Source organism: Capra hircus, chromosome 11 (assembly GCF_001704415.2).
Source record: "Capra hircus breed San Clemente chromosome 11, ASM170441v1, whole genome shotgun sequence".
NCBI classification, from domain to species: domain Eukaryota; kingdom Metazoa; phylum Chordata; class Mammalia; order Artiodactyla; family Bovidae; genus Capra; species Capra hircus.
In genome coordinates, this window is record NC_030818.1 from 102,107,641 (window position 1) to 102,132,521 (window position 24,881).

The 24,881-nt window shown below is 51.8% G+C and overlaps 1 protein-coding gene across 1 annotated transcript in view; it reads right to left on the reverse strand.

Annotated features, from left to right (window-relative positions):
• Positions 3,305 to 24,881, reverse strand: part of DDX31 (DEAD-box helicase 31) — a 73,031-nt gene continuing 51,454 nt past the window's right edge. The window contains exons 19-20 of the mRNA XM_018056040.1: positions 22,398 to 22,566; positions 3,305 to 3,990 (exon numbers count right to left, since the gene is read on the reverse strand). Of these exons, the coding sequence (XP_017911529.1) occupies positions 3,804 to 3,990; positions 22,398 to 22,566 (356 nt within the window). The 3' untranslated portion in view covers positions 3,305 to 3,803. The remainder of the gene's footprint in view (positions 3,991 to 22,397; positions 22,567 to 24,881) is intronic.

Genomic DNA, 24,881 nt, shown 5'->3' on the forward strand with positions numbered 1-24,881 from the left:
GGACAGGGATTTCAGTCTCCAGCCAGACTCCAGACTTCACGTTCCCGTTCAAAGGGCCAAGGTTACCTCCTGGGGCCCCGCTGCTCACAGGGGAGTTGGGCTCAGGTGGTCCGCTCCCACACACCACCTGCAGCTCAGACTCCCAGGAGGCGCCTGGAGCTGGGAAGTTTGGAGGCCCAGCAAGCCCAGCCCCACTCCGGGTTTGTGGTGGACTGCTCCAGGAGAGGACTGCCTGGTGGAGGAGGGGTGGGGTTCGGATTCCACTCTTGACTCCCCTCCGCTGGCCTCTGCTACAGCTTCCTCCCGCCTCCCCGCCAGCACCCTCTCGCCTCCCCTTTTCTCTCCTAGGGTGAGGAGGGTATTATTCTAATTTTGCCAAATGCACAGCAGCTAATTAAGTCAAGGAGCCCCTCGGCTTTCGAGTTCTTTTGCATGTGAATGGGGGTTGGTAAATCCTCAGCTCTGGCTGGAGGAGGGGGCAAGGGGGGACTGTCCCCAACTCAGGGTTAATGAAGTGGGAAAGAAGTCTCTCACAGCCTCCTGCAAACAAACCCCCACCCCCACCCCCACGCAACACACCCTGCCCAAATCCTACATGGATTGACTTAAACCCAGGGGATAAGTGCTTTAAATTAATCTCATTGAATAAGAATGAGACCAAACAAAACTCTTTAAAATCATATTAAAAATCTATCAAAGGACAACTTGCACTGGTGTGCTTTTCATTTTGTGCAAGGGAAGGAGATAGACTGGAGCAACCACCCTTACATTTACACAGCGGCCGTGTAAATCACAGACACAGTCCCAACTATGTAATCGTCCTTGTACCTCCGAGCTGATTTCATATCTTACACTAATGAAGAACAAGGCTCCCCGACAAGTTTATAATTACAGTATTTTAAATTGTCCTGCACTTCCCATCTGTAATAATAACTTTACAACCTCTGCAGTGAGGTGGGCTTCAGTTTTCATCCATTTAGAAGGCTAAATCGGTTTCTCTGTTCCCAACCCCGGGGGCTGGGTGAACTCTCCCTTAAGATAGAAAAAAAAAGCAGGGATGTGTGAGCCCCCCAGCAGGCAAGACAATAGAAGAGGCACTGAGAAAGCAGCGGCTCAGTGCCTCCACTGACCCACCCCCACCCTGCTTAGAAACCTAGACTCCAGGGGAGCAGGGGCAACAGAGCTGAAAAGAAGTTGAGATTCCCCTAGCAGTCTTGTTGCGAGGCTTCCGAGCCTGTTTGAGAAGTCGAGCTGATTTTAAGGGGTGCTCAGCCGCCTCCATGCTGAAAGGCTTTGCTCTGAACTTCTCCTCTGGTGGAGCAGATTAAGAGATAAGGCGTCGTGGTCACGCAGGCAATTTAACAAGACCAGTGGAGTGCCCTTTGCAAGGAGGACAACTTCTCCAGTGGAGGGGGAGGGAGCCTTAAATTTCCGTCTCCTGGAAGCGACGGCTGGATTCTAATGGCTTCCGCTGACTTTCCACTGAAGGGCTCAAGTGCTAAATACCTAGGGTGCTAGCCGTTCGGATATACCTGCCTTAGGGGCTCTCATTGACTCTTCTCTCTTCCCTAAATCTTGCCTCCCTTCACCACAGTGGGGAAGAAAAAAAAAAAATCAAAGGAATCCACCAGGCTTTGTCAGAATGTCCTTTGCTGTGAGTCGGTTGGCTCCGCTTCTCTGAAAGTGGAAAATGCCGCTTGCGTTGCATCAGCGCGGCCTTCCTTAATCACTCACCGAGGGCTCTCTGCCCTGTAGTGCGTGAGAATGGGGGCCCCTGTGAAGATGTGCAGCCCACAGGGTTCCAAACATGAAGATGTCTGGAATTAAAAAAAAGAGCATTCTACAAGCCCATGAGGGAAAAAAGCTTTAGGCTGCAACATTCCATGAAATGTCCAGATTCTGACTTCTAAATATGGGGATCAGGTTTATGAGACAGAGAAAGAGGTAAGTTTGGGAAATCAGAAAAAGAGCAAGATTAGAAATACACACAAAATTAGGATATGTATAGTGGAATTAGGCTAAAGCTTTCCCTAATTGATGCCTGAAATATATAATCTGTCAAGAGCCATAATAAGAGAGAAAGAGATTATTTTAAGGTTATTTAAATTTAGATAATATTAACCCTAAATCTGCTAAATCCATGTTTCTTTATTAACTGGGGGTAATGTATTGATTCTACTTAGAAACAGGCCCGGACAGCATCCATGGCAAGAAACCTTCACTTAAGTCTCAGCACATGAAGAGGAAGTTTAGATCTCAAAATTACAGTCACTTAAATGCTTTGCAGGGCCCTAGCACTTCTGCCCGCTCCCAGGGCAGAGTCCTCCTTTCATGGAATGAGTACTTTGTGTGGGGGGAGGCGCAAAGCAGAGTTTCTCTTTGATCATTCCAGATCACTGGCATTAACCCTCTCTCAGACAGCTGGGTTTTGTTGACAAAGTTTGATCCCCCCTTTTCTCATCCCAATCTTGTGGACCCTCACATATGGAAATAAAAAGTAGGTGGCAGATTTACCCAGTCAGTATGGCATGTGTGCAAGTGTATTTATTTATTATCACTGTTACAGATTTCACCAAAGACCCCTATTAATTCCGATGCGACAGCCAAGTCTCTGAGGTCACATTTCCCTGCACTGGTGGGCCAGGGCTTCTGAGACTCACCCTCACCTTCAGGACACGTCCCTTCTGGTGGGATGTCCAGCCACGTTCACCTTACACTTGAGGGATGGAGGCCAGGAGGCCTCCCCTCCCCATGGCTCCTGCAGACCACTTGCCTGTGTAACGCTCACCATCCTCGCCGGGCCCTTGAGCTCACGTGGCTCTGGAGGGGCTAGGGGGGCCTCCACACTTGTGCTAGTAACTTCAGAGAATGGGGGAGAGAACAAGAGAGGTGGAGACAGTACTGCCCGAGGACAGAAAGCCAGGAGGCTCTGCTCCCCTCTCCTGGGCCACTGGAGTTACCCCGCCCAAATCTTACATTTATTAGGAAATCAATACGACCCGGGGGGTTCTCCTTCAGACCTCCCAGAAAACACAATGGGGGAGGGGCAGCTGTGGCCCGGGCCACAGTACAGACCCCGAGCCTTTCTGGAGCGCAAGATGGAAGAGAACGCTCAGGACAGCGGTGCCTTTTGACTTCAAAGGCAAACTAGAAAAAGGCAACAGTAAATCAATTAGTCCCAAGAAAGTACGTTTTCCCCTTGACAAGAAGGACAGAGCAGCAGGTGAGTGTGACGCGGGCGCTCTGAGCTGCCTGCATACGCGGGAACTGAGACCCCGGAGGCATTTGTGACCCACACCAAAAGCTCATTTGGTCCTTTTTAATAAAGCATTTGTATACATCAAGAAAAGAATCTGATAGGCTTTTCTCTACCAATTCCAGTTTTTAAAATCCTGTTTTACAAAATTCAGGCTAACATACGTGTAGAGGGCAGCTTAAAGTGAACAGTGAAACTTCTTCAGAACGGCACCACCAGGCAGGATCCCCTCCGGGTGGGTGCCGCAGGACGTCAGGATTTACATTAAGTGATTAAGTGCTCATGTGATCTACGGGCAGTGATGGAATACATCTGAGAGGGGTCTTACACAAGGCAGGGTAATCAGCTAATCCACCCTCTGTTGACCCCTGCCCCCGCAGGGGCAGGGGTCTGCAGGGGGTGGTGGTGGCACCCTCAGTTCTCACAGGGCTCCTGATGAGAACAGGACGCCCACTCCAGGGCCCACCCTGTGCAGGCAGAGGTTAACATACTTTCTGGGACGTCTCCCCGTCCCTCCGGGAGGCCTGGGGTGGGGGGGGGGGTGTGTTTAATCTGTTCCCTCGGAGGCTGGGCCCGGGGTGCGGGCGGCACCACGGGGCTGGCTGGCCGGCCCCCCGCGCGTGTTCTGCTTCCTGACCTTGGCGCCGCCGGTCTCCATCCCGCTGGCATATTCGGAACGCAAGATTTCAGCCAGGCGCTGCTTACTCTGGGTCTTCTTCCTCTGAAGGTCAGGCCTGGGGAGCAGCGACAGTGGGGTGGTGGGGAGGGGGGAGAAAGGAAACTTTATTATTCTCTCTTTTTCCCTTCTCCATTTGGGAAGAGGCGGATGGCAGCTGGTTCCGAGAGTGCGGAACTGACATTTTTGTATTAACAGAAGTACAATCCCTTCAATAGCGCTTGTTTTGATATTCTATGCACCGCAAGATTAGATACGCTGCTGACAGATTTTCATAACGGTGGCAAAATATCATGGCATTTTTAAAAGTGAGGCTTTGTTCTGTGTTGTTTTCACGGAAAGAAAAGAATGAAACACACTCACACTCTGATGGCGAATGAGGTGTATGATACAGCAGTTTGCCAAAGGGTGGGGGGAAAACCGGCCCTGAAATTCACAGCACTCTGCCCGCCAGCACCTGGGAGCCCCTGCCCTCGGCTGCCTCCTGCGGCCCTGGCTGGGAGGCTGGTGGGGGCTGCGGTGCCTGCCACCGACACCTCTTCCCTGACTGAAGAGCCTCTGGTAATAACAGATCATTTCTGACCCTGACAGTCCCACACCCAGGTGCGCCTGGGCAGACGGCGGTGTGGCGTCTGCACCAGGGATGGACTCGACCCACAAGGAAAGTCCCGAAGCCTGGAAATCAATGGCAGATGGTGAATCCTAGTAACTGGTTTCAAAAGGCAGCCGCTTCATCATTTATTTGATTGGAAGATCAGAGGGGGAAATTTGTAGAAGTTCAATCGTACACAGAAAAAATGATTATGAAAACTGAATGGTAAAATAATGCTTAAGACAGGATTTTATCCAAAACAACAGGGTCGTCACCAGAGGGTCCATCTTGCTGTGCCCATGGTGCCTTCAACCCTGAGGTGGCAACAGCGCGGGCTCCAAAAGAAGGCAGACGCTACCCTCTGCTGTAAAAATCAGAGGATACATCGGACTGAAGATAAATACAACAGAACTCCTTCAAAGCCCAGGAATTAACTACGAGACTAATACTGTGCTGGTAAAGTGATTACAAAGTCTGTAACTAGGTTAAAGCTACCGTCTCCCTTTACACTCACACTGCAGAGGGCGGGGTGTACGCGATGTGGGGGGCGGGGGTCTCAATCCATGCCAGTCACATTTCCACTGTCACAAACGGGGAGAAATGCAAAGGCAACCTGTGCGGGGAAGAAGACTCGAGGCCGGACAGTACCCTATGGTTAAGGGTCAGGCGTCTGCAGTAACACGCCTGTGTGTCAGTGCAGGACAGGGCGTGGTGAGGAGGTCAGAGCGGGCGCGGGGGAGGATTGTCACTCCACAAGGCAGGCTCGGTCACCATCTCACGTTACAGACAAGGAAACTGAGGCCGAAGGAGGGGAAGTACCGCCCCAAGACCGTAAGCCCGATGCACACACGGGCCATGGACTCAAGCCTGAGCTCCTCCCACCAGCCGGTCCCGGATGGAACCATCGGGCGGGACAGGAGGCCCCAGCAGGATCAAGGATGACAAGCCACCACGATTTGACACGGAGGAGGCCTTCGCGCCTCACAGGGATGTTTCGGTGGGGCAATGCGGGTGGAGGCCGGAGGACAGGGGCAGCTGTGAGGCGAGAGCTGCAGCGTGAAGGGGGGTCCGGGCCTGGAACCCTGCTCTGTCATTCACTAGCTGAATGACGTCCACGGGGAACTTGGGCTTCCGCATCTGAAAAATGGGGACGATCCCTGAAATGTAGTTCACAGGCTTTGTGAACATGAAAGAGAATAAGACATATGGAGTGCTGGCTGGTGGCTGGCACGTGGGCTGCAGACAACCACAGTTAAAACCAGGGCAGCTGAAGTCCAGAGGGCCAAGAGACTCCCGCCAGGCCACAGGAGAGCTGGGACCGACTCTGGGGTCTTGACGTCAGTGCTGGGCTCACCCTTTCAGATGGGCAGTGGCTCTGACCGCCGGGCCCTGGCGGAGGTCCGTCCACCCTCGGGGCTCATGTGCGGGGGGCGCGCAGTGGGAAATGGGCCTGCTGCTGAATGCGCCCAGCGTGTCCCAAACGGAATGCTGCCAGTTCCCGGGCGTGCGGTTTATTTTTAGTCAGGTGACATGACAGACAGACTGGAAAGGTTCTGACAGGAAGGAATGCTTTTTCTCCCCCTCTTGTTTGAAGCCAGGTATTCACATCGTGTATAATTTTAAATGTAACAACCCGAGTTTCAAAATATGCAAAATTTCAGTCAAAATATCCTCCCAGCAGCCTAAGCGCTACCACTCCGATGCTGGCTCCTGCCACTGTTAAGGCAACATAAATAACCGGCATCTTACAGGGATTAATACGCTAATTGCTGGCAGCCCAGGCACAGAGCAAGGATGCGGCCCGCTTCCAGCCCGGGGGCTCAGCAGCCGCCTGCGCTCAGGCCGCTGGGCTCTAGACCTTGCATCAGAGGCCATGCCGATGCACCAGTGCGTGCGTGTGCATACACACACACACACACAGAGTGACACATAACTGTACACACACGCGTGTGCAATGTACCAGTGTATACACACACATGCACACACAGTGTGATGCATAATTGTACACATACACATGTGCGATATACCAATGTATATACACAGTGATGCATAACTGTATGCACACACGTGTGCAATATACCAGTGTATACACACACAGTGTGATGCATAACTGTACACACACACACGTGCAATATACCAGTGTATACACACACACAGAGTGACGCATAACTGTACACACACACGTGTGCAATACACAGTGTATACACACACACAGTAATGCATAACTGTACACACGCATGCATGTGATATACCACTGTACACACACATACACAGTGTGATGCAAAACTACACACATGCGTGCAATGTACCAGTGTACACACAGAGTGATGCGTAACTGTACACACACATGTGCGATGTACCAGTGTATACACACACAGTGTGACACATAACTATACACACACACGCGTGCAATGTACCAGTGTATACACACAGACACACACACACAGTGACACAACTGTATACACACACACGCGTGCGATATACCAGTGTATACACACGTACACACACAGAGTGATGCGTAACTGTACACACACACATGCTGCGATGTACCAGTGTGTACGCACACACAGTGTGACGCATAACTGTATACACACGCCGCCCCCGAGGTCCCCCCTCATTCTGCCTCCGGGTCATGGGAGATCGGTCCTTCTTGGCTGACAAACTCAGCCAGGCCTGGGCTGGGAAGGTGACCTGGGGGTGGCTCCTACCCTTGATCCAGGCCTGGGGCTCTGGAGGGTGACCTCTGCTGGGCAAGTGGTGCGTTGATCAGGAACATTTCTCAGGGTCTCCGAGTCTACCCTGACTGAGGCAGAAGATGCTGGCAGGAAGTCGGATGTGCTTGTCTTGAGGTTATGATCTCAACATTTCCTAGCTATTTTATGATTTTACTCTAATCACTATTCTTCCGACTTGAGACCCAAACTCCAGCTCTTGAGTGACTGTCCAGAGAGCAAACACGGGGTCCTGCCTTCCAGGCTGGGACCTCTCCTGCGGGAGGAAGGGCCTCAGGGTCAGCCCTGCACAGGTTCCCCCTGCTGTCAGGAGACACCCTGACGGGACCCTCCTTTCACTCAGCCGGCTCGCCGCCTGCTTCCCCTTTGTTCTGGGGCCCAACGCCCGAATGGGCGAAGTACAGATGGGAAGATGAAACGACGGGTGCATGGGGCCTCGGCTCCTTCTCCTGCCAAGCTGCAGTTCTCCCAGCAACTTGCCAACTTTCTTGCCCTCCTTGCCCTCCAAACACCCAAGCCCCTCTCAAGTGGGCATCCTGAGCATCCACCAGAGTAATCCCGTGGTTACCAAGCAACAGATCAGTTTATCTAACCACAGGGAACTCCCTTGTAGTGAAGGCTGGATAACCCCCCCTCGTTACCAGGCTGGATTACCCAGCAGGACAGGCAGATGCCACTTCCACTGCCAATGAGGTGAAATCCAGCCTAATTAGGAAATCCATACGCCTGCAAGGATGACCATTGAAAAGGAGAGCTCTCAGGACCTTCTCCCAACAGCACCAATAAATTCAGAGACAACCATCCTAGGTAAAAAGTCAGTCTAACACACATGGCATGCTTTTGCAGGACAGAACTGTAAATTGTATCAGAGGATAACAATGCATTTTTATGTACTGTCTAGTCTCTCAATACTTTACATTTTATAGCTTTAGGATCATGCTTAGAAAAGTCTTCCTCATTCCAGCTTTTTAAAATATTCAAGTATACTGTCTTTCTTGAAAGGAGATCAAACTAGTCAATCCCAAAGGAAATCAACCCTGAGTATTCATTGGAAGGACTGATGCTGAGGCTGAAGCTCCAATACTTTGGCCACCTGATGCGAAGAGCTGACTCACTGGAAAAGATCCTGATACTAGGAAAGACTGAAGGCAAAAGAAGGGGTGACGGAGGATGAGATGGTTGGATGGCATTGCTGACTCAATGGACATGAGTTTGAACAAACTTCGGGAGTTGGTGGTAGACAGGGAAGCCTGGTACGCTGCAGTCCAGGGGGTCTTAAAGGGTCGGACACAACTTAGTAACTGAACAACAATTTTCTTTGAGCCTGCTACTGCTTTAATTTTACGTTACTTCCCTGGTGGCTCAGGCGGTAAAGTGTCTGTCTACAACGCGGGAGACCCAGGTTCAATCCCTGGGTCGGGAAGATCCTCTAGAGAAGGAAATGGCAATCTACTCCAGTACTATTGCCTGGAAAATCCCATGGACCGAGAAGCTTGGTAAGCTACACTCCTTGGGGTCACAAAGAGTCGGACACAATGAGTGACTTCACTTTCCACTGCTTTAATTCTATCTAGATTTTGTTTTGGTTTACGGTAGGATGTGGCAAATTCAACCTTTTCTTCCCAAGAGTTATCCAGTTACCACAGTCATTGGACAAGAACTCTTTCCCCATGGTCTTGAAGTCTCCCTCTAGAACATTCCTTCAGACTCTCAGAACACTCTCTACTGGCCAATTTAGAGAGTACATGATAATGGTGATGGTGATGCTGGCAAGCTGGCCGGGCAACAGGCCCACCAAACATTAACACACAGGCAGGTAAGAACCACAGGGGTGGTCAGCAAACCTAAATACGGAAGCAAGTCAAGTCACAGCCACTGAAAAGATGGCTTGAGGCCGCCTCCAGGTCTGTACCCTCCTGCCTGGCCCCGACCCTTGTGGATGAAGAAAGGCCCCGAATCTGAGGGGGTTTGGGTGGCTCTCTGGTGACAGTGAGAGTGACTGATAACTCCAGGGAGAAGGTGACAGGCAGCCCTCAATGTGCAACCAAGTCGTTCAGGCACAGAATCCGCTAGTATGGACAGGAAGGTCAGCACACTGAAGGAACACACACTGTCAGACCTCTGACAGCCACGGAAGGGAAGGAAGTGCATCAGGCTCTTCAACCCCAGCTTCTGTTCTGGCAGAGACAGGCAATGGTGGGCAGCCTGTCTTAAGGATGCCTTCTCTGCAGCATCTTAGGATCAAACCAACTCGAGCGTCTGTAAAACTCCAGGGCCCCAGAAGACACTGCATTCCAGGGGAGCCCTGTTAGGGCTGTACATGCTATCCCAGCAAAGTGCCTGAGTGGCTCGTGGACACAGAGATGGAAGAAAAGTGGGTCTCAGCCTCACCCCTGAGCGCCAGCCCCCGCGAGGAGCCGGGCACGGGCAGGTGTCAGGCCGGGCAGGTCCCAGGTGATTAGTAGGGAGATGCCGGCCTGCCCTGCCGCCTGGAGAGGCGCCATGCTGGAAGGGGGACAGAGACAATGCCCAGAGATAGCCGGGGCCTGAGAGTGACACCCTGAGTGAGAACCCCAGAAGTGCGTGGAGCTTCAGGGTTACCCAAGTGCCAGAAACCTTCCACGGGTCCCAGAAGGATGCAGCCGAGGACTCTGATGGCCCAGCATGCCCTCCCCTGACGGCCCTCCAGAGTCGGCGGCTTCCTCTAAGCTGAGATTCCTTACATGTCAGGAAAGGCCTCTACGGGGTGTGGTAGGGGTTGTGTGAAGGGAAAACAACGCTTTATAAAGTCTAATTCTCTGTGAAACTGTCAAGATGGAGAAGCACAGGCTGGACATGGAAACGATGAAATTTTGGAGCTGGTGTGACCGCATCCCGTGAATACTGCCTGAGACAGATGAGCTCGGGGCAGGATTCCGGCACCAGTCCCTCTGGGCCTGTCCTGCTTGACACTATTATCAGTGACTTGCATGACATTACGAGGTGTGTTTATCACACCTGCAGACAGGAAGCCAGCAGGGAGGCTAACACAACGGATGCCAGGACACCCACAACACCCCAGCAGGCCGGAAAGATGGGTTCGCTGAAAGGTGACCCTGGATTGGGGCCACTGGAGGGCTTGCTGGTGGGTCAGAGAAGGTGGGTGGTCTGGATCATCACACTTGCACATGGGCAGGGGGTAGGCTGCCAGGAGTTTCCACCTGAACCGCGGGGCGGACCTGATGCCAAGGATGGGAGAAGCTACAGTGTGATGCCAGGAGGCCTGGGTGTGAGTCCCTACCCCGCCCTGCTCTGGGGAGGGACAGTACCTGAGGACACGGAGGACCAGAGGAGGAGCCCTGTGGCTCTGCGGGAGCCCGGCTGGGGCTGAGTGCCACGTGGGCAACCGTGACCCCTGCTGTCACCACTGGCTGCGGTGACAGACGTGACCGCCCTCCTCTCTGGGCTAGCCGGTCTCTACTGCATGTTTAGGCAGCTGGATGAGCCAGATTTTGAAAAGAACCTGGGGGGAGAGAAAAGCCACCCAGATGCCGGGCTGGGGGTGGGGCAGCTGGAGGCACTGGCGCAGTGCAGCCTGGGGCCAGCTGCCAGGGGAGAGCCACCTCGGGTGGGGGAGGACCCAGTGCCGCCCTGCAGCGGCCATGGGACCTGCTCTCTGAGTTTCAAGGCACCCAGCTCTCCCAGTGCCAGTCTGCTTACTCTCAAAGGATGAAACGAACCAACGAACTAAAGCGAGTATCAGAGAACCGATCATGAAGGCACTCGGGAAGTGCTATTATTATCAGCAGCGAGGAGAGAGCAGACAAGGGGCGTCATCAGACACCTGACGCACTGTCACGTGGACCCGGGGCGGCTTTGATCAATGAGAACAACACTGATTGTTCTGTTTGTAAATCATGCACATTTGGCATTTCAATCTCAGAGACTAAAAGGTGGAAGATGAAAATGGTCACTTTGGGCTTATTTCAGGAGCCCCGACTAGTGAGCAGGGTCTACCCTGGAGGCTGTGAGCACCCTACCTCCACCAGGAGCTGGAAACACAGGCCTTACGGAAGACCAAGGAGTGCTGTGACCAACGGCACAGGGCGCGGGCGTGTGGGAGCGTTTAGGACGCGTCTGTGAAGCCTGCACTGTTTGTTCACAGACTCGGAGAGAAGCGGGCAGGGGGAAGGGAACAGCATTTACTGGACAACGACTCCAAGCCTGGCTGGGCGCCGCGTGTCTGTCGTCTCTCCCCACACTCCACACGAGCTCATCATCCAACCCAGCCCCTTTCCCCTGCACCCTCTGCTTAGACTGGGAAGGAAACGAGAGAAAAAGTCGGACCCACATCTTGCCCGCAGCTGTCTCTTCTCAAAGATCTGTCTCAGGAGCAGAAAGCGTCTCCAACTCACTCCAGGAAGGGTCGCTGCTCTGCTGGCTCCAGATCAAATCCTTCCACACAGGCACCAAAACACCTCTCGTGCCAAGTCTACTTCTGTTACACAGAGAATTATCTGTTCACGTGGAAAAAACACTCTTCACAGAATCCATCTACCTGTTACTCAGCCCAGTACTGACTCCAGAAGCCAGAAGGCTCTTGAGGGTGCATGCAAGGCAGCAAAGCACCAGGCACGCAGGCTCTGGGGTCACCCAGACTTGGGGCCACATGACATCACCAAGACCACGCACACGGACTCGACACAGCCAAGGGCACACAGGTGCCCTTGGGAGAGATGCTGCTGTCACCAGCAAAGAACAGAAAACCCACAGGCAAAGAGCCACACACCACACCCTGGGATGTTGGTTCTCAAACCACGTCCCCCTTCTGGGCTGTTCGGTGGGTAAGACATCCCTCCATGCTTCAGACTGCTGCCAGAACCTCAGGACCACAGCGCAGACAGGTCACCTCTGAAAGAGACCTGGAGGCATTTTGTGTGGGCCCTAACCAGACGGAAAGGCTCTGGGTCGTAAAAGCAGAGAGGACGTGGAACGCTGGCGACTGGAAGGAGCCCAAGGAACGTGGGGAGAGGCGAGAGGAGGGGAGTGGTCGCCTTTAGGGGAACAGAAGCTGTCTGAGCAGCACGTGGAGAACTGTGGGACCGGCGTGCTCCCTCCTGACTTCTCCGTCGGTCTGAACTAGGTGAGCCTTAAGCCAGGACAAGGCGATGGAGGGCTGTGTCTTCTGCTGCACGAGGGCTTGTCTGGCGTCTGCTGATGAGTGCTGGGCCGGCCACATCTCCTGGTTCCTGCGCCAGGAAGGCTCCAACGGTGAATGTGGCCATCCCAGCAGCCTCCCGAGAGAAGCTGGCTGGGTTCCTGCTCTTTCTTGTCAGTCCGGACTGCTCACCTGAAAGTGTGCCCCATGGTTCCCGCTGTCTGCAGGTGACCCAGGTGTGGAGGAAGCGCAGGGTCACCATGAAATCCCTCTAATCGCCTCATTAGCCTGGTGGGGACCAGGCGGCGTGTGCTCCATGAGGAGGCAGAGAGCTGGTAATTGCATGGTGTCAGGTAGGAAATAAACAGGGGTAGAAGCAAGGGCCAGATGCAAAGGGGCGCGTGTGCAGAGTTGTCACCACATGGAGCTGGGTTGCAGCGGAGGGCAGGGGGCGACCGACGGCCGCAGCAGCGTGCTGAGAGCAGGAGGGCCAGTTCTCTGCAGAGCCCTGCCTGCAAGGCTCAGCCTGCCGGGCTGCCTGTGAAGATGACCGAGGACCCAGTAAACACATCATCCCTGAGCGACCACAGTGTACCTGGGTTCTCCGCCCAGAAGCGGCCCAGTCACCGACCACAGCGCTGGTCCTGCCCCGTGTCCCAGTCTGGAGGCTTCTTCTTCGTACAATTGCCCCAGAGAGACAATCCAGTGTAGGCTTCAAGGCTGCCCTTGACAGAGAGGCTGGGAGAATATACTCTTGTCTACACCCTGTGCAGCTTACCCAGGTTCTATGTGGAAATTCTCTTTTAATCCTTGTTGTTGAGTCACTACGTCATGCCCGACTCTGCATCCCCACGGACTGCAGCACACCAGGCTTCCCTGTCCTTTACTGTCTCCCAGAGTTTGCTCAAATTCAGGTTCACTGACTTGGTGATGCTATCCAATCACCTCATCCTCTGCCGCCCTCTTCTCTTCCTGCCCTCAATCTTTCCCAGCATCAGGGGCTTTTCCAATGAGTCACGCCTTGGCATCAGGTGGCCAAAACACTAAAACTTCAGCTTCAGCACCAATCCTTCAAATGAATATTCAGGGTTGATTTCCTTTAGGATTGGCTAATTTGATCTCCTTGCTATCCAAGGGACTCTCAACTCTTCTCTAGCATCACAATTTGAAAGCATCAATTCTTTGGCACTCAGCCTTCTTTACAGTCCAACTCTCACACCCATTCATGACCACTGGATTGGAAAAATCATAGCTTTGACTGTACGAACCTTTGTCAGCAAAGTAATGTCTCTACTTTTTGATACGCTATGTTTGTGATAGCTTTTCTTCAAAGAAACAAGTGTCTTTTAATTTCATGGCTGCAGTCACCATCCACAGTGATTCTGGAACCCAAGAAAATAAAATCTTAATCCTAACTCATCTTTAAACCACAGGTTCACGTGGCGAGCTCCTCACTGCCCTCCTGTCTTGGGGATACCCCATCACCTGTTCTGAAGACACACTCTTCCAGGTTCCCAGGGGCTGACATGGTCTAGATGTTCCAGGTTTCACAGTCAAGTTCAGGGCCACTTCCATCTCACTCTTCAGGATTCCACACTTCCTTCAGGCTAAGGTCCAGCGAACTGACCCTCCACGGGGCATCTGCTCTGGTCTTGTCCAGGCTGGTGGAGGCCCCCATTGCAAATCCACTTGTCTCTACGTTCTGCAGGTCAGTCCCCATGCCTCCTACACTGCAACATCGGGCAAACAGGGCCAGAAGCTTGGTCCTTCTTGGGACTGCTTCACGCTATGACGAAAGTGACTGTGTGCTTGTTCTATAAGGACAGACTAGCCGAGGAGTGGTCGGGGCTTCAAAATGCAGGATTTGCTGTTTGCTGGGCTCATGAAACAAGAGGCATCTGCCTGGTTCCCATGCGGCAACAATTCTTCTCTTCTCTTTCCCTTTGTCTTCCTCTCAGGCTCTGAGGTTCCAGCCATCTATTCGAAAATACTTCCCGAGCGCCTACTATGTGCCAGGTCAGTGCCGGGGCTGCGATGAGAAAAACCAGACAGAGTTTCCACCCTGAGCTACATGGGGGCAGAGGAGGAGCAGGCTCAACCCACACATGCAGACACCACAGACGGCGGAGGGCTGTGGCGACGGCAGTGTGTCGAGGGATGGTGAGGTGTCCGCCTGGGTAGGCGGGCCAGAGAAGGCTTCCCTGCAGGATGGACGAAGGCCTGAAGGCAAAGAGGAGAGGGGAGAGGCCCAGGCTTGCAGCACGCTGGGCAAAGGCCCAACAGGAGCACGAGGGAGCAGGGGTGTCAGCTGGGCTGCGGGAAGCGAGGGTGTGTTCTCATCACAAGAGTACGGAGACCTCACCGAAACACTGGAAGGAGCAAGGGGCTGATGGGGTGAGAGGAGCGCCGGTCAGCAGGGAGCACAGGGGCCGCAGGAGACTCAACAGCGGACTGTTCCAGCAGTGCAGTTGCGGGGATTCACAGCGGGTGGTGCTGGGGAGCTAAGGGAAGAGACCATCACCACCAGGAGGCCAGAGGGGCCAGGAGATGGGTCAGCAGAGCAAGACACTGCCCTGAGATTGGGGGCAGAGAGATACCCCATGCGTCCAAGGGGGGCTCGCTCCAGCCTCTGCACTCACGTCTGGCTGATCTGTCTTCTGACAGAATGACAACTGGCTCCACGAAATGGAGAGAAATCTCACAGTGGGCAAGATTCCAGGATTGCCTTCAGCTAATTAAGTGATATTAGGGAGGTTGTAAATGCCACATAAAAACTGGCAGGCAAGCTGCTCCTAACGATGAGAATATTGCTTTGCAGGGAGATGCAGCTGCAGTGTCTTCATGTTTGTCTTGCAGGCACCAGCTCGTGTGTTCAAGGTGCTTCCTGATAAGCAAAGTTCAAGGTGCTAAAAGGTTGGCAGTGAATGGCACGTTCACGCTCTCTGTTCCACGGACACTTAAGTGTCATGTAGGCCAGCGGGAAGAACCAGCACTCCTATCCCGGTCAGCATATCCACAAGTGCTCCCAAGTCCAATCCCAGACATGGTGTTGAGGCTTTGTACTCATCACCTGGTTGATCCCCAGAAACGGTAAGTGATCCAACCAAGATGCCCGTGTGGGCAAAACCCAGCCCCTTCATCACTGTATGACACAATCAGCATTTAAGGAATGAGGAGGGCAAGGAGATGGCTGATGGGGGCAAGGTAGATTCTTTACCATCTGAGCCCCAAGAACTTCTCATACCAGAGTAGATTCAACATGGTAACTCTTGCAGGTTATTAACAGTTATTAAACAAGTGAGAATCAGAGAAGAACAGAGCAAAGGCCTTTAAAGATGAAAAATGGGAGGAAACTCTCACTCAAAAAGACGCATGGACCCTAATGCTCATGGCAGCACTAGCCACAATAGCCAAGGCATGGAAGCAGCCTAAGTGTCCCCTGACAGAGGAATGGGTAGAGAAGATGTGGACATTTACAAAGGAGCATTACTCAGCCATAAAGAGGAATGAAGTAACGTCACTTGCAGCAACAAGGATGTATCTAGAGATGACCATACTAAATGAATAAGTCTGACAAAGACAAAATATCAAGACACCACTTTTATGTGGAATCTAAAGAATGATACAAATAAACTTACTTCCAAAATAGAAACAGACTCCCAGAAAGTAGAAACCAAAATTACGGTTACCGAAGGGGAAAGGCAGGGGAGGGATAAATTAGGAGTTTGGGATAAACAGATAACACTGCTGTACACAAAACAGATACACAAAGGAGAGGGTGGGACAGACTAAGAAAGTAGCACTGAAATGCACACATTACCGTGTATACAGCAGAGGGGAAGTCTGGCCTTGGAGCACAGGACGAGGCAGGGCAAAGGCAAACAGAGTTTTGCCATGAGAACCCACTGGTCAGAACACACACCCTCTTCTAACAACACAAGAGATGACTCTACACATGGACATCACCACATGGTCAATACTAATACTGAAATCAGACTGGTTATATTCTTTACAGCTGAAGATGGCAAAGCTCCATTCAAACAGCAAAAACAAGACCTGCAGGTGACTGTGGCTCAGATCATGAGCTCCTTATTGCAAAATTCAGGCTTAAACTGAAAAGAGTAGGGAAAATCACTAGACCATTTAGATATGACCTAAATCAAATTCCTTATGATTATACACTGTAAGTGAAAGTAGCTCAGTTGTGTCCAACTCTTTGTGACCTCATGCAGTCCATGGAATTCTGCCTTTCCCTTCTCCAGGGATCTTCCCAACACAGGAATCAAACCCAGGTCTCCCGCACTGTGGGCAAATTCTTTACCAGCTGAACCATAAGCAAAGTGTATGACTATACAATGGAGATGATAAATAGATTCGAGGGATTAGATGTGGTAAGACAGAGTGCCTGAAGAATTATGGATGGTGGTTTGCAACACTGCAGAGGAGGCAGTGACCAAAACCACCCCAAAGAAAAAGAAATTCAAGAAGGCAAAGTGATTGTCTGAGAAGGCCTTACAAATAGCTGAGAAAAGAAGAGAAGAAAAAGGCAAAGGAGAAAGGGAAGATACCATACCCCACTGAATGCAGAGTTCCAGAGAATAGCAAGGAGAGACAAGAAAGCCTTCTTAAGTGAACAATGCAAAGAAATAGAGGAAAACAACAGAATGGGAAAGACTAGAGATTTCTTCAAGAAAACTGGAGATACCAAAGGAACATTTCATGCAAAGAAGTGCACAATAAAGGGCAGAAATGGTATGAACCTAACAGAAGCAGGTGAGATTAAAAAGAGGTGGCAAGAATACACAGAAGAACTGTACAAAAAAGATCTTAATGACCCAGATAACCACAATGGTGTGATCACTCACCTACAGCCGGACATCCTGGAGTGTGAAGTCAGGTGGGCCTTAGGAAGCATTACTACGAACAAAGCTAATGGAAACGATAGAATTCCAGCTGAGCTATTTCATCTCCTAAAAGATGATGCTGCGAAAGTGCTGCACTCAATATGCCAACAAATTTGGAAAACTCACCAGTGGCCCCAGGACTGGAAAAGGTCAGTTTTCATTCTAATTTCAAAAAAAGGCAATGCCAAAGGATGCTCAAACTACTGTACAACTGCACTCATTTCACATGCTAGCAAGGTAATGCTCAAAATCCTTCAAGCTAGGCTTTAACAGTATATGAACCGAGAACTTCCAGATGTACAAATTGACTTTAGAAAAGGCAGAGGAACCAGAGATCAAATTGCCAACATCCACTGAATTATAGAAAAACCAAGAGAATTCCAGAAAAACATCTACTTCTGCTTCACTGACTATATTAAAGCCTTTGACTGTGTTGACCACAACAGACTGTAGAAAATTCTTAGAGATGGGAATACCAGACCACCTTACCTATCTCCTGAGGAACCTGGATGGCGGTTAAGAAGCAGCGGTAGGAACTGGACATGGAACAATGGGCTGGTTCCAAACTGGGAAACGAGTCCGTCAGGGCTGTACAGTGTCACCCTGCTTATTTAACTTCTATGCAGGGGACATCATGCGAAATGCTGGACTGGATGAAGCACAAGCTGGAATTAAGATTGCCAGGAGAAATATCAACAACCTCAGATATGCAGATGATACCAGGCTAAAGGCAGAAAGTGAAGAGAAACTAAAGAGCCTCTTGAAAGAGGAGAGTGAAAAAGCTGGCTTAAAACTCAACATTCAAAAAACTAAGATCATGGTATCTGGTTCCATCACTTCTTGGCAAATAGATGGGTAAAAGTGGAAACAGTGACAGACTTTATTTTCTTGGGCTCCAGAGTCACTGTGGACGGCGAGTGCAGCCACAAGATTGTAAGACACTGAAGAAAAGGTCTGCGCAATCTGATTTGAATTTTAGTGATGAAGCATTTCACAGATGAGAAAAGTCTGGCAGTATGATTCCGCCCCCAAGGATGTTTCCTCATTTTAGCCAGCACACTAAATGTAGAACTTTGGAGTAACAGAGGTGAAGGACATGCTCTGTGGTGCTGGGGATGGTGACTGGGAGGTAAGGGCAGGACAAAGGGGACCAGCCCACGCCCCCTTCCACTGCGGATCCCAGCCTGCCAGGCCCTGAGAGTGCACCCAGTGAGCACCAAGGGACCAGAGAGCCCTACGTTTAGACTGTTCACCTGTTTGATCAAATTAGTACCACCAGGTAACACTTAGCTCGGCCGGTGTGAGAAAATTTATTGAAAGATGTATCTATGCATTAACAGCAACATCAGAAAGACCCAGATGGTAGAAGCCAGGGGTGGGGCCGGTCTCAGGTAGCTACAAACTAGAGTGGGAAAAGGTCTTGATAAACTTACAATTATAGCATATAATCCAAATCAGACAGGGTGATTCAAGGCCCTTCCACATCGCCACTGTAACAGTAAGCCCTTCCTCAAGGCTCAGAGCTTCCACATCCCTAAACCACTGTTCACAGAGTGTCAAGCAGATGAGGGAACTGTCTGCTCACTGGTGCTGGACAGGTTCTACTCACACACGTGACTGCCTAGAGAGGCAGACAAACACCCTGGTGAACAACACAACTCTGCCCTCCCAGGGCTGACAGTGCTGTCTTCGGGGAAGATGGAGATTTTGGAAGGTATGTTTCCTTTCAGGAATTGCTGAATACACCTGGCTTTAAACTAAGAAGCACGTTTCACGAGAAGATGCTGCGTCTGTGCTGGCTGTTGCTAGGGGGCCATCAGTGCTTTGCCAGCAGCACCGACTCCCTGTGTGTGTGGTGTGCCGGTGTCCGGGGTGGGGGCTGCCTGACAGGTCTGGGTGTCAGTGTCAGGAGAGTTCTGTGCACAGGGGAAAGGCACTTACTGTCCCTTTCCAGAGTGGAGGACTGAAGGGGGAGACAGAGACACGCCTGCTGAGCAAGGTCTCATTTGCAGACAGTAGCTCGGTCTTTCCTTTCTCTGAAATATAGGCATGTAGAGGAGACAGAAGTCCCGTTGTCACTGCATAGAAATGCCTGGTCATCACCTCGCCTGCCCTGCCCTGGCCTCACCCGCTAACACCTGGCTGAACCCTGGGTGGTGATGGCAGGTGAGTCGGGATTATGCTTATAGTCTCATAAATTTGGTTTGCAGATTATCAGAGGTTTACGCCTGACATAATTCTTCGAGGAAGTAAACACCATAAAATGGACTGCAGAATAGTTTGGAGAATTTAGCACTATTATTTTATCCACCCATACAAAACCCAGGGAAGCTGTTCTCTTTCTCAACAGATGGATTTCAGAGGAGACGCCTCAGCTCGGAACGATTACTGTGGCCGTGGCCTAACTCTCCACCCTCGTGCAGGGTTTAATGGACTTTTCTTTCCCGTCCTCAAAGAGCAGCAACTGGCACTGGCTCGAGCATTGCCTGAGGTGTGGAGAACTTGTCAGGTCTCTCTGCCGCCCCCCTGGCCATGGTGGCACGGTCCATGAGCAGATTAGCTGTGCAGCCATTCTTCTTCCAGGAGCAACAAGAATCCTCTCCCCCCACCCCGCCACCCCCCACCCCCGCCCACTAAGAAAAAGTACCTTACTGTATCCTTGAGGGCCCGTCTGCCTTGGTGAGTCAGGGGTGGGGCGGGAGGGTGCAAGGGGTGAGGGAAGAAATGCCTTCAAAAGACGGGTGTAACAACGGGAAAGTGGCTGTATCAGGGCGGTGACATGGCAGGAACAGCACGCGGCATTGTCCCGGGCGGAGTAATCCTGTGACACACTGCTGTCACTCAGCGCCTGGCTCCCTGCCGCGCCAGCCAGACATCAAAGGCTGCCCCATACCATCTTACATGCTCTTTATTGGCTAATCAGCCCATTCTTCCCTAAATAAAGCCCTGTTAAATCCCCTGCTCGCAGGGGGACACTCGCCCTGGTGCCCATCTGCCAGCGCGGGTCAGCAGGGGCGGGAGGCGGCGGCTGGCGCGCTCCCTGGTGGCTTTGCAAGGTGAGGACAATGCCGGCGCTGAGCCCCCGCCTCCCGCCCTGTGCTCCTGGGGCGAGGGCCGGCACGCCCTGGCAGAGGGGCTGCTGCAGATGCTGGCGGAGGCACCTCAGCCGCCGACAGTGAGCTGCTGGGGCCACACTGATCTGCAGGGAGGGGATACACGACGCGAGTCTCTTACCAGCCTCCACCTGGCAGCTCGAGTCTTACCTCTGCAAGTGTCAGCATTTTAGAGATGGTGACACGACGGTCAGGCTTCCGGACCACTAGGCAGTCACTCCAGATCTGACTGTGAGCCTCAGGGTTTTGCCACATTCTTAAAAATCAGTTACCATGGACAGACGTCAGCTACCCCAAACCCAAGGGCAGGAAGCTAACTCTGGTGCACAGCGCCCCAAATCTGGGTGGAGCTGGGGCACCCTTTCCCTCTGGGAGGACCTGGCTCCAGCAGAGGGGTCTCTGGCCACAGCCTCGCCCAGGACAGGCCGTGTGTGGCAGCAGGCAATGCTCTGCAACTCGGAACCGCCTGGGAGAAATCAGAGCTGGACGTGTCTCCGTCTCCTCCAGGCATCAGAGAAGGGCATGTGGAGAAACGCCTGCCTCGCAGAAGCACTGGAGTGTGGTCCTATATGACAGGGGTCGGTATAAGAGAAAAGACCGAGCATCTTAAAAATTCCAAAATGGAAACTTAAATCAGGTAACCTTTTATCCATCATGAAGAGCTTCGTGAGGGCCAAGCCCCTGGACAGCTCCCGCTGGGTGTTCTGAAATCCTAACTCACCTGGCCTCCAGCTCTCTGCCCTACGGGGTTTCATCTCGACGGCCCTTCATGCTTCAAAAGGCACAGTGACACGCATCACAGACCTCTGGTTCTTGTGAAGCAGCTAAAAGCACAGATTTCCTCTTCCCTCTTATGGCTGAGGAAAACAAGGCTCTGAGACATTAAGCAAAGATATGGTCTGAGGCTCACAGGCTCACATCAGAACTGGAGCTGGAGCTGAAGGCCAAGTCCCGCGCCTCCAAGACCAATGGCCTCGCCCCTCTGTCATTTCACAGCAGAGAAACCAGGCCCCAGAGAGGCTGATCATGTGGTCAGCACTTCTGGGTGAATGTGCAAGACAGACACGGCATGGGAACAGGTGACAGTGCGGTGCTGCCCACAGGCGCTCGGCAGCAGGCAAGGATGTACTGGCATTTGTAACTAACGTGCAAAAAGGATGGACACTGGGAGATAACTGTCCGGAGCACTTGGGGGTTTCTCTGAGTCCTTCCCACCCACACATTACACAAGTAGTAACCACGATCCACCCAAACTCCCCGTAAAAACAGCTCTTGGCATCTAAGATACTCTAGCTTCCACACAGCCTGGAGCTGGTACCGAGAGAACACCCCATCTCTGAGGAGAGAAAGAAGAGCTCTCACAACTGCATTTTGCTGAGGGGAATCATCTCAGGGCTTCCTGAAACTGTGAAGATGGCCTCAGAGCCCAGCGCCCAACCGCTGGGCAACCCTCCTCACATAGGCTCTCCTCTCACCAGGGCCCCGGGCAGTTGCTAAGGTGTTTTTAGGGGGGAGATGGGTGGGAGATGATGCCAGTGCAACCTCTCCATGGGAGGTTGCACATCAGCACCACGGAGAGCAGCACGCAGTGCTGGGGGCCCCTGGAGGCCTCAACAGAGTTTCATGGACACCCCACAGTCTTCCAGGGTGGACTGCAGCCCACAGCACATCCAGAGCTCTGACCCTGGCAAGCCCTGAGTTACTCTACCCGTGGGCAGTGAAGATGGTCCAGTGAATTTGTCTTGTAGGTCCAATAATCCCCACCACTCAGGACCCAAAAGGAGACATCACCAACTTCCTGCAGATGCCTTAAAAGCATTCAGATTAGGCATTTTCCCGGTTGATCCAAGCACTCAGTATGCTGAGAGAATTGCAAAAACCTGAGCTGGCAGAGTCTACCCTAAGCACACAGCAGCCCACCACACCACCGCCAATCTGAACAGGGCCCTTGACACCCACCTGACCCTCAGCCTCTTGTCCGCCTTACCTTTTCAGGTTTGCTTTCTTCTTCTTCATGGCCGAGGCGCAAAGATTTTTAGGGGCATCTCTCAGCCCAAAGCTCTTAGCCATGTGCCCGAGGTGGAGCAGTCGGATGTGGAAGATATGCTTCAGCTCCCGGGGGTAGGTAGCATAGGCCCGGATGAAGGACTGCAGGGCTGGAAGACAGTGGGGTGGGGGTGGGGGTGTCAGGACAGGTCTCTGCTGCCCCAGCCTAAGGCCCGTCCTGTGCAGTTCACCCTGCCAGGCAACGACGGACACACAACCAGGATGGCGTGACAGATATGAACAACCTAAATCTATACTCACATATTTGTTTAATTCCTAAAATAAATAAGTCTACTGGCCACAGGGGAAGTCTACGGGCTTCCCCTGTAGCTCAGTCGCTAAAGAATCTGCCTGCAGTGCAGGAGACCTGGGTTCGATCCCTGGGTTGGGAAGAACCTCTGGAGAAGGAAATGGCAACCTACTCCAGTATCCTTGCCTGGAAAATCTCATGGACAGAGGAGCCTGGTGGGCTGCAGTCCATGGGGTCACAAAGAGCCAGGTATGACTGAGTGACTAACACTGGACACAGTGAATAAACCCAACATAACTTCACTTTAATAAACCTGATATTATCTCAGATTTTACAGTGTAGCTTATAATGAGCCTAGAAGGCAGGGTCCTGTCTTCTTCCTCATTATAGACTTGGGGCCAGCACAGTACCTGGCAGACAGCATGTTTTTTTTTGGCTGCACCACATGACATGTGGAATCTCAGTGCCCCCACCTAGAATCGAACCCATGTCCGTTGTGCTGGAAGCATGGAGCCCTAACCACTGGACTTCTAGGGAAGCCCCACAGTAGGTCTTTGCTGTGCAAGTGAATGAGCAGGAGAATGAGTGAAGAAACTAAGACAGGATCGGCGCATACCAGTTTCTCATGAAGAATGGAGTCATTAGGTCTTTACACTGCAAACACATTTTCTACCACATTTTAGTTTTTTGAATAGCTGACACAAACAAATGTGATAAAATCCGAAAGGTCCACAAGGCTTTATCATGATTGTAGGTCATGCTCATTATTCCTACACGCTATTATTATCAATGTTATTATAAACCCTGCCTCCACCCGGAGCCACACCTCCAGCTCCCCAGCCACAGGAATCACTGACACCAGTTCGCCACAGACTCATGAAATTTTAAAACCAAATTCACGTGAAAGCATGCAGGATTGACCAATGCAGTGTTTCTTACCCATTCAAAGACTGTGTAAAAAATGAAAAAAGAAATTTTAAAGAGGAGAAAGAAAAGGATGTAGTTTCTAAACGAGCTCTCAAAACAGTCATTGATTGCCATGGGTTTAGAGCTATTCACCACAGTCTAACCAGGAACGTCTGGGTCCTGTTTTAAAGTTAGAGAGAGGCCGGTGTTCTGGACCTCTCACTGGCCAGAGAGAAGCCAGAGGTGGCTCCCAGGCAGGCGGCACTCTGGATCCACCTTCACTGGATGCTCCCTGGAGGAACCATTCTTCCATCCCTGGTTTCCCCGGAATGTCTCTGGACAACAGTGACAGTCAAGTATCTTGCCCTTTCCTCACCGGCGCTCTTCCTCATCCACGGACTGAGCGTCCCTGCCTTCCTGGCCCAGTCGTAGCCCCGCCCCTCTCCACCCAGTTGCTGGAAGCAGGCACCAGTCTCCCTCGCCCTCACCGTTTGAGCCACTGGACTGGCAAGTTTGCCCACAGCTTAAATGTAATATCCAGGCAGCACCTGGAGATCGGCGTTTATGAACAGTAATAAAAAGTGTCATTTTAGCAGATCAGCTCCTGGAAGGATCCTGGGAACCCATCAAAGCTCTATTTACTGAGCAAAGTGAACTCCTTTTCCCAATCGATGAGAAATAATAACCAAGGCGACTCCTCTGCACCCCTCTTGTCATCTGTGTTCACTCCCCTTTTTAATAACTGGGGACGAGGTTTTTCAAGGAAGATCTTTAATGCTTCAAATGGTCTCTGCAGTTGGGAAGGTTCTGACACGAATTCAAGTCCTCAGAGGGGAAAGTGCTACAACCACCACGACCCAGGAGACTCTGCCTCTTCCCAACCCCCAACATCTACTCTAGACAGAAAGAGCAGGCTGGGACCAGGACACGCCGGAGAGTCTGCACCTTTAAAACCTCATTTACCCCAATGCTGGCCCAGGCCTCCTCACTCACACTGCCCTTGTGCTGGAGCAGATTAGAACGACTGCTCTTCTCCACACCAATCCTGAGAGCTGAGGCTGCAGAGCCTAGTCCTGGGAGATATAGGTGCTCCACTAATAGCTAATCCATCCATGTATGGATGTGAGAGTTGGACTATAAAGAAAGCTGAGCACCAAAGAACTGATGCTTCTGAACTGTGGTGTTGGAGAAGACTCTTGAGAGTCCCTCAGACTGCAAGGAGATCCAACCAGTCCATCCTAAAGGAAATCCATCCTGAATATTCATTGG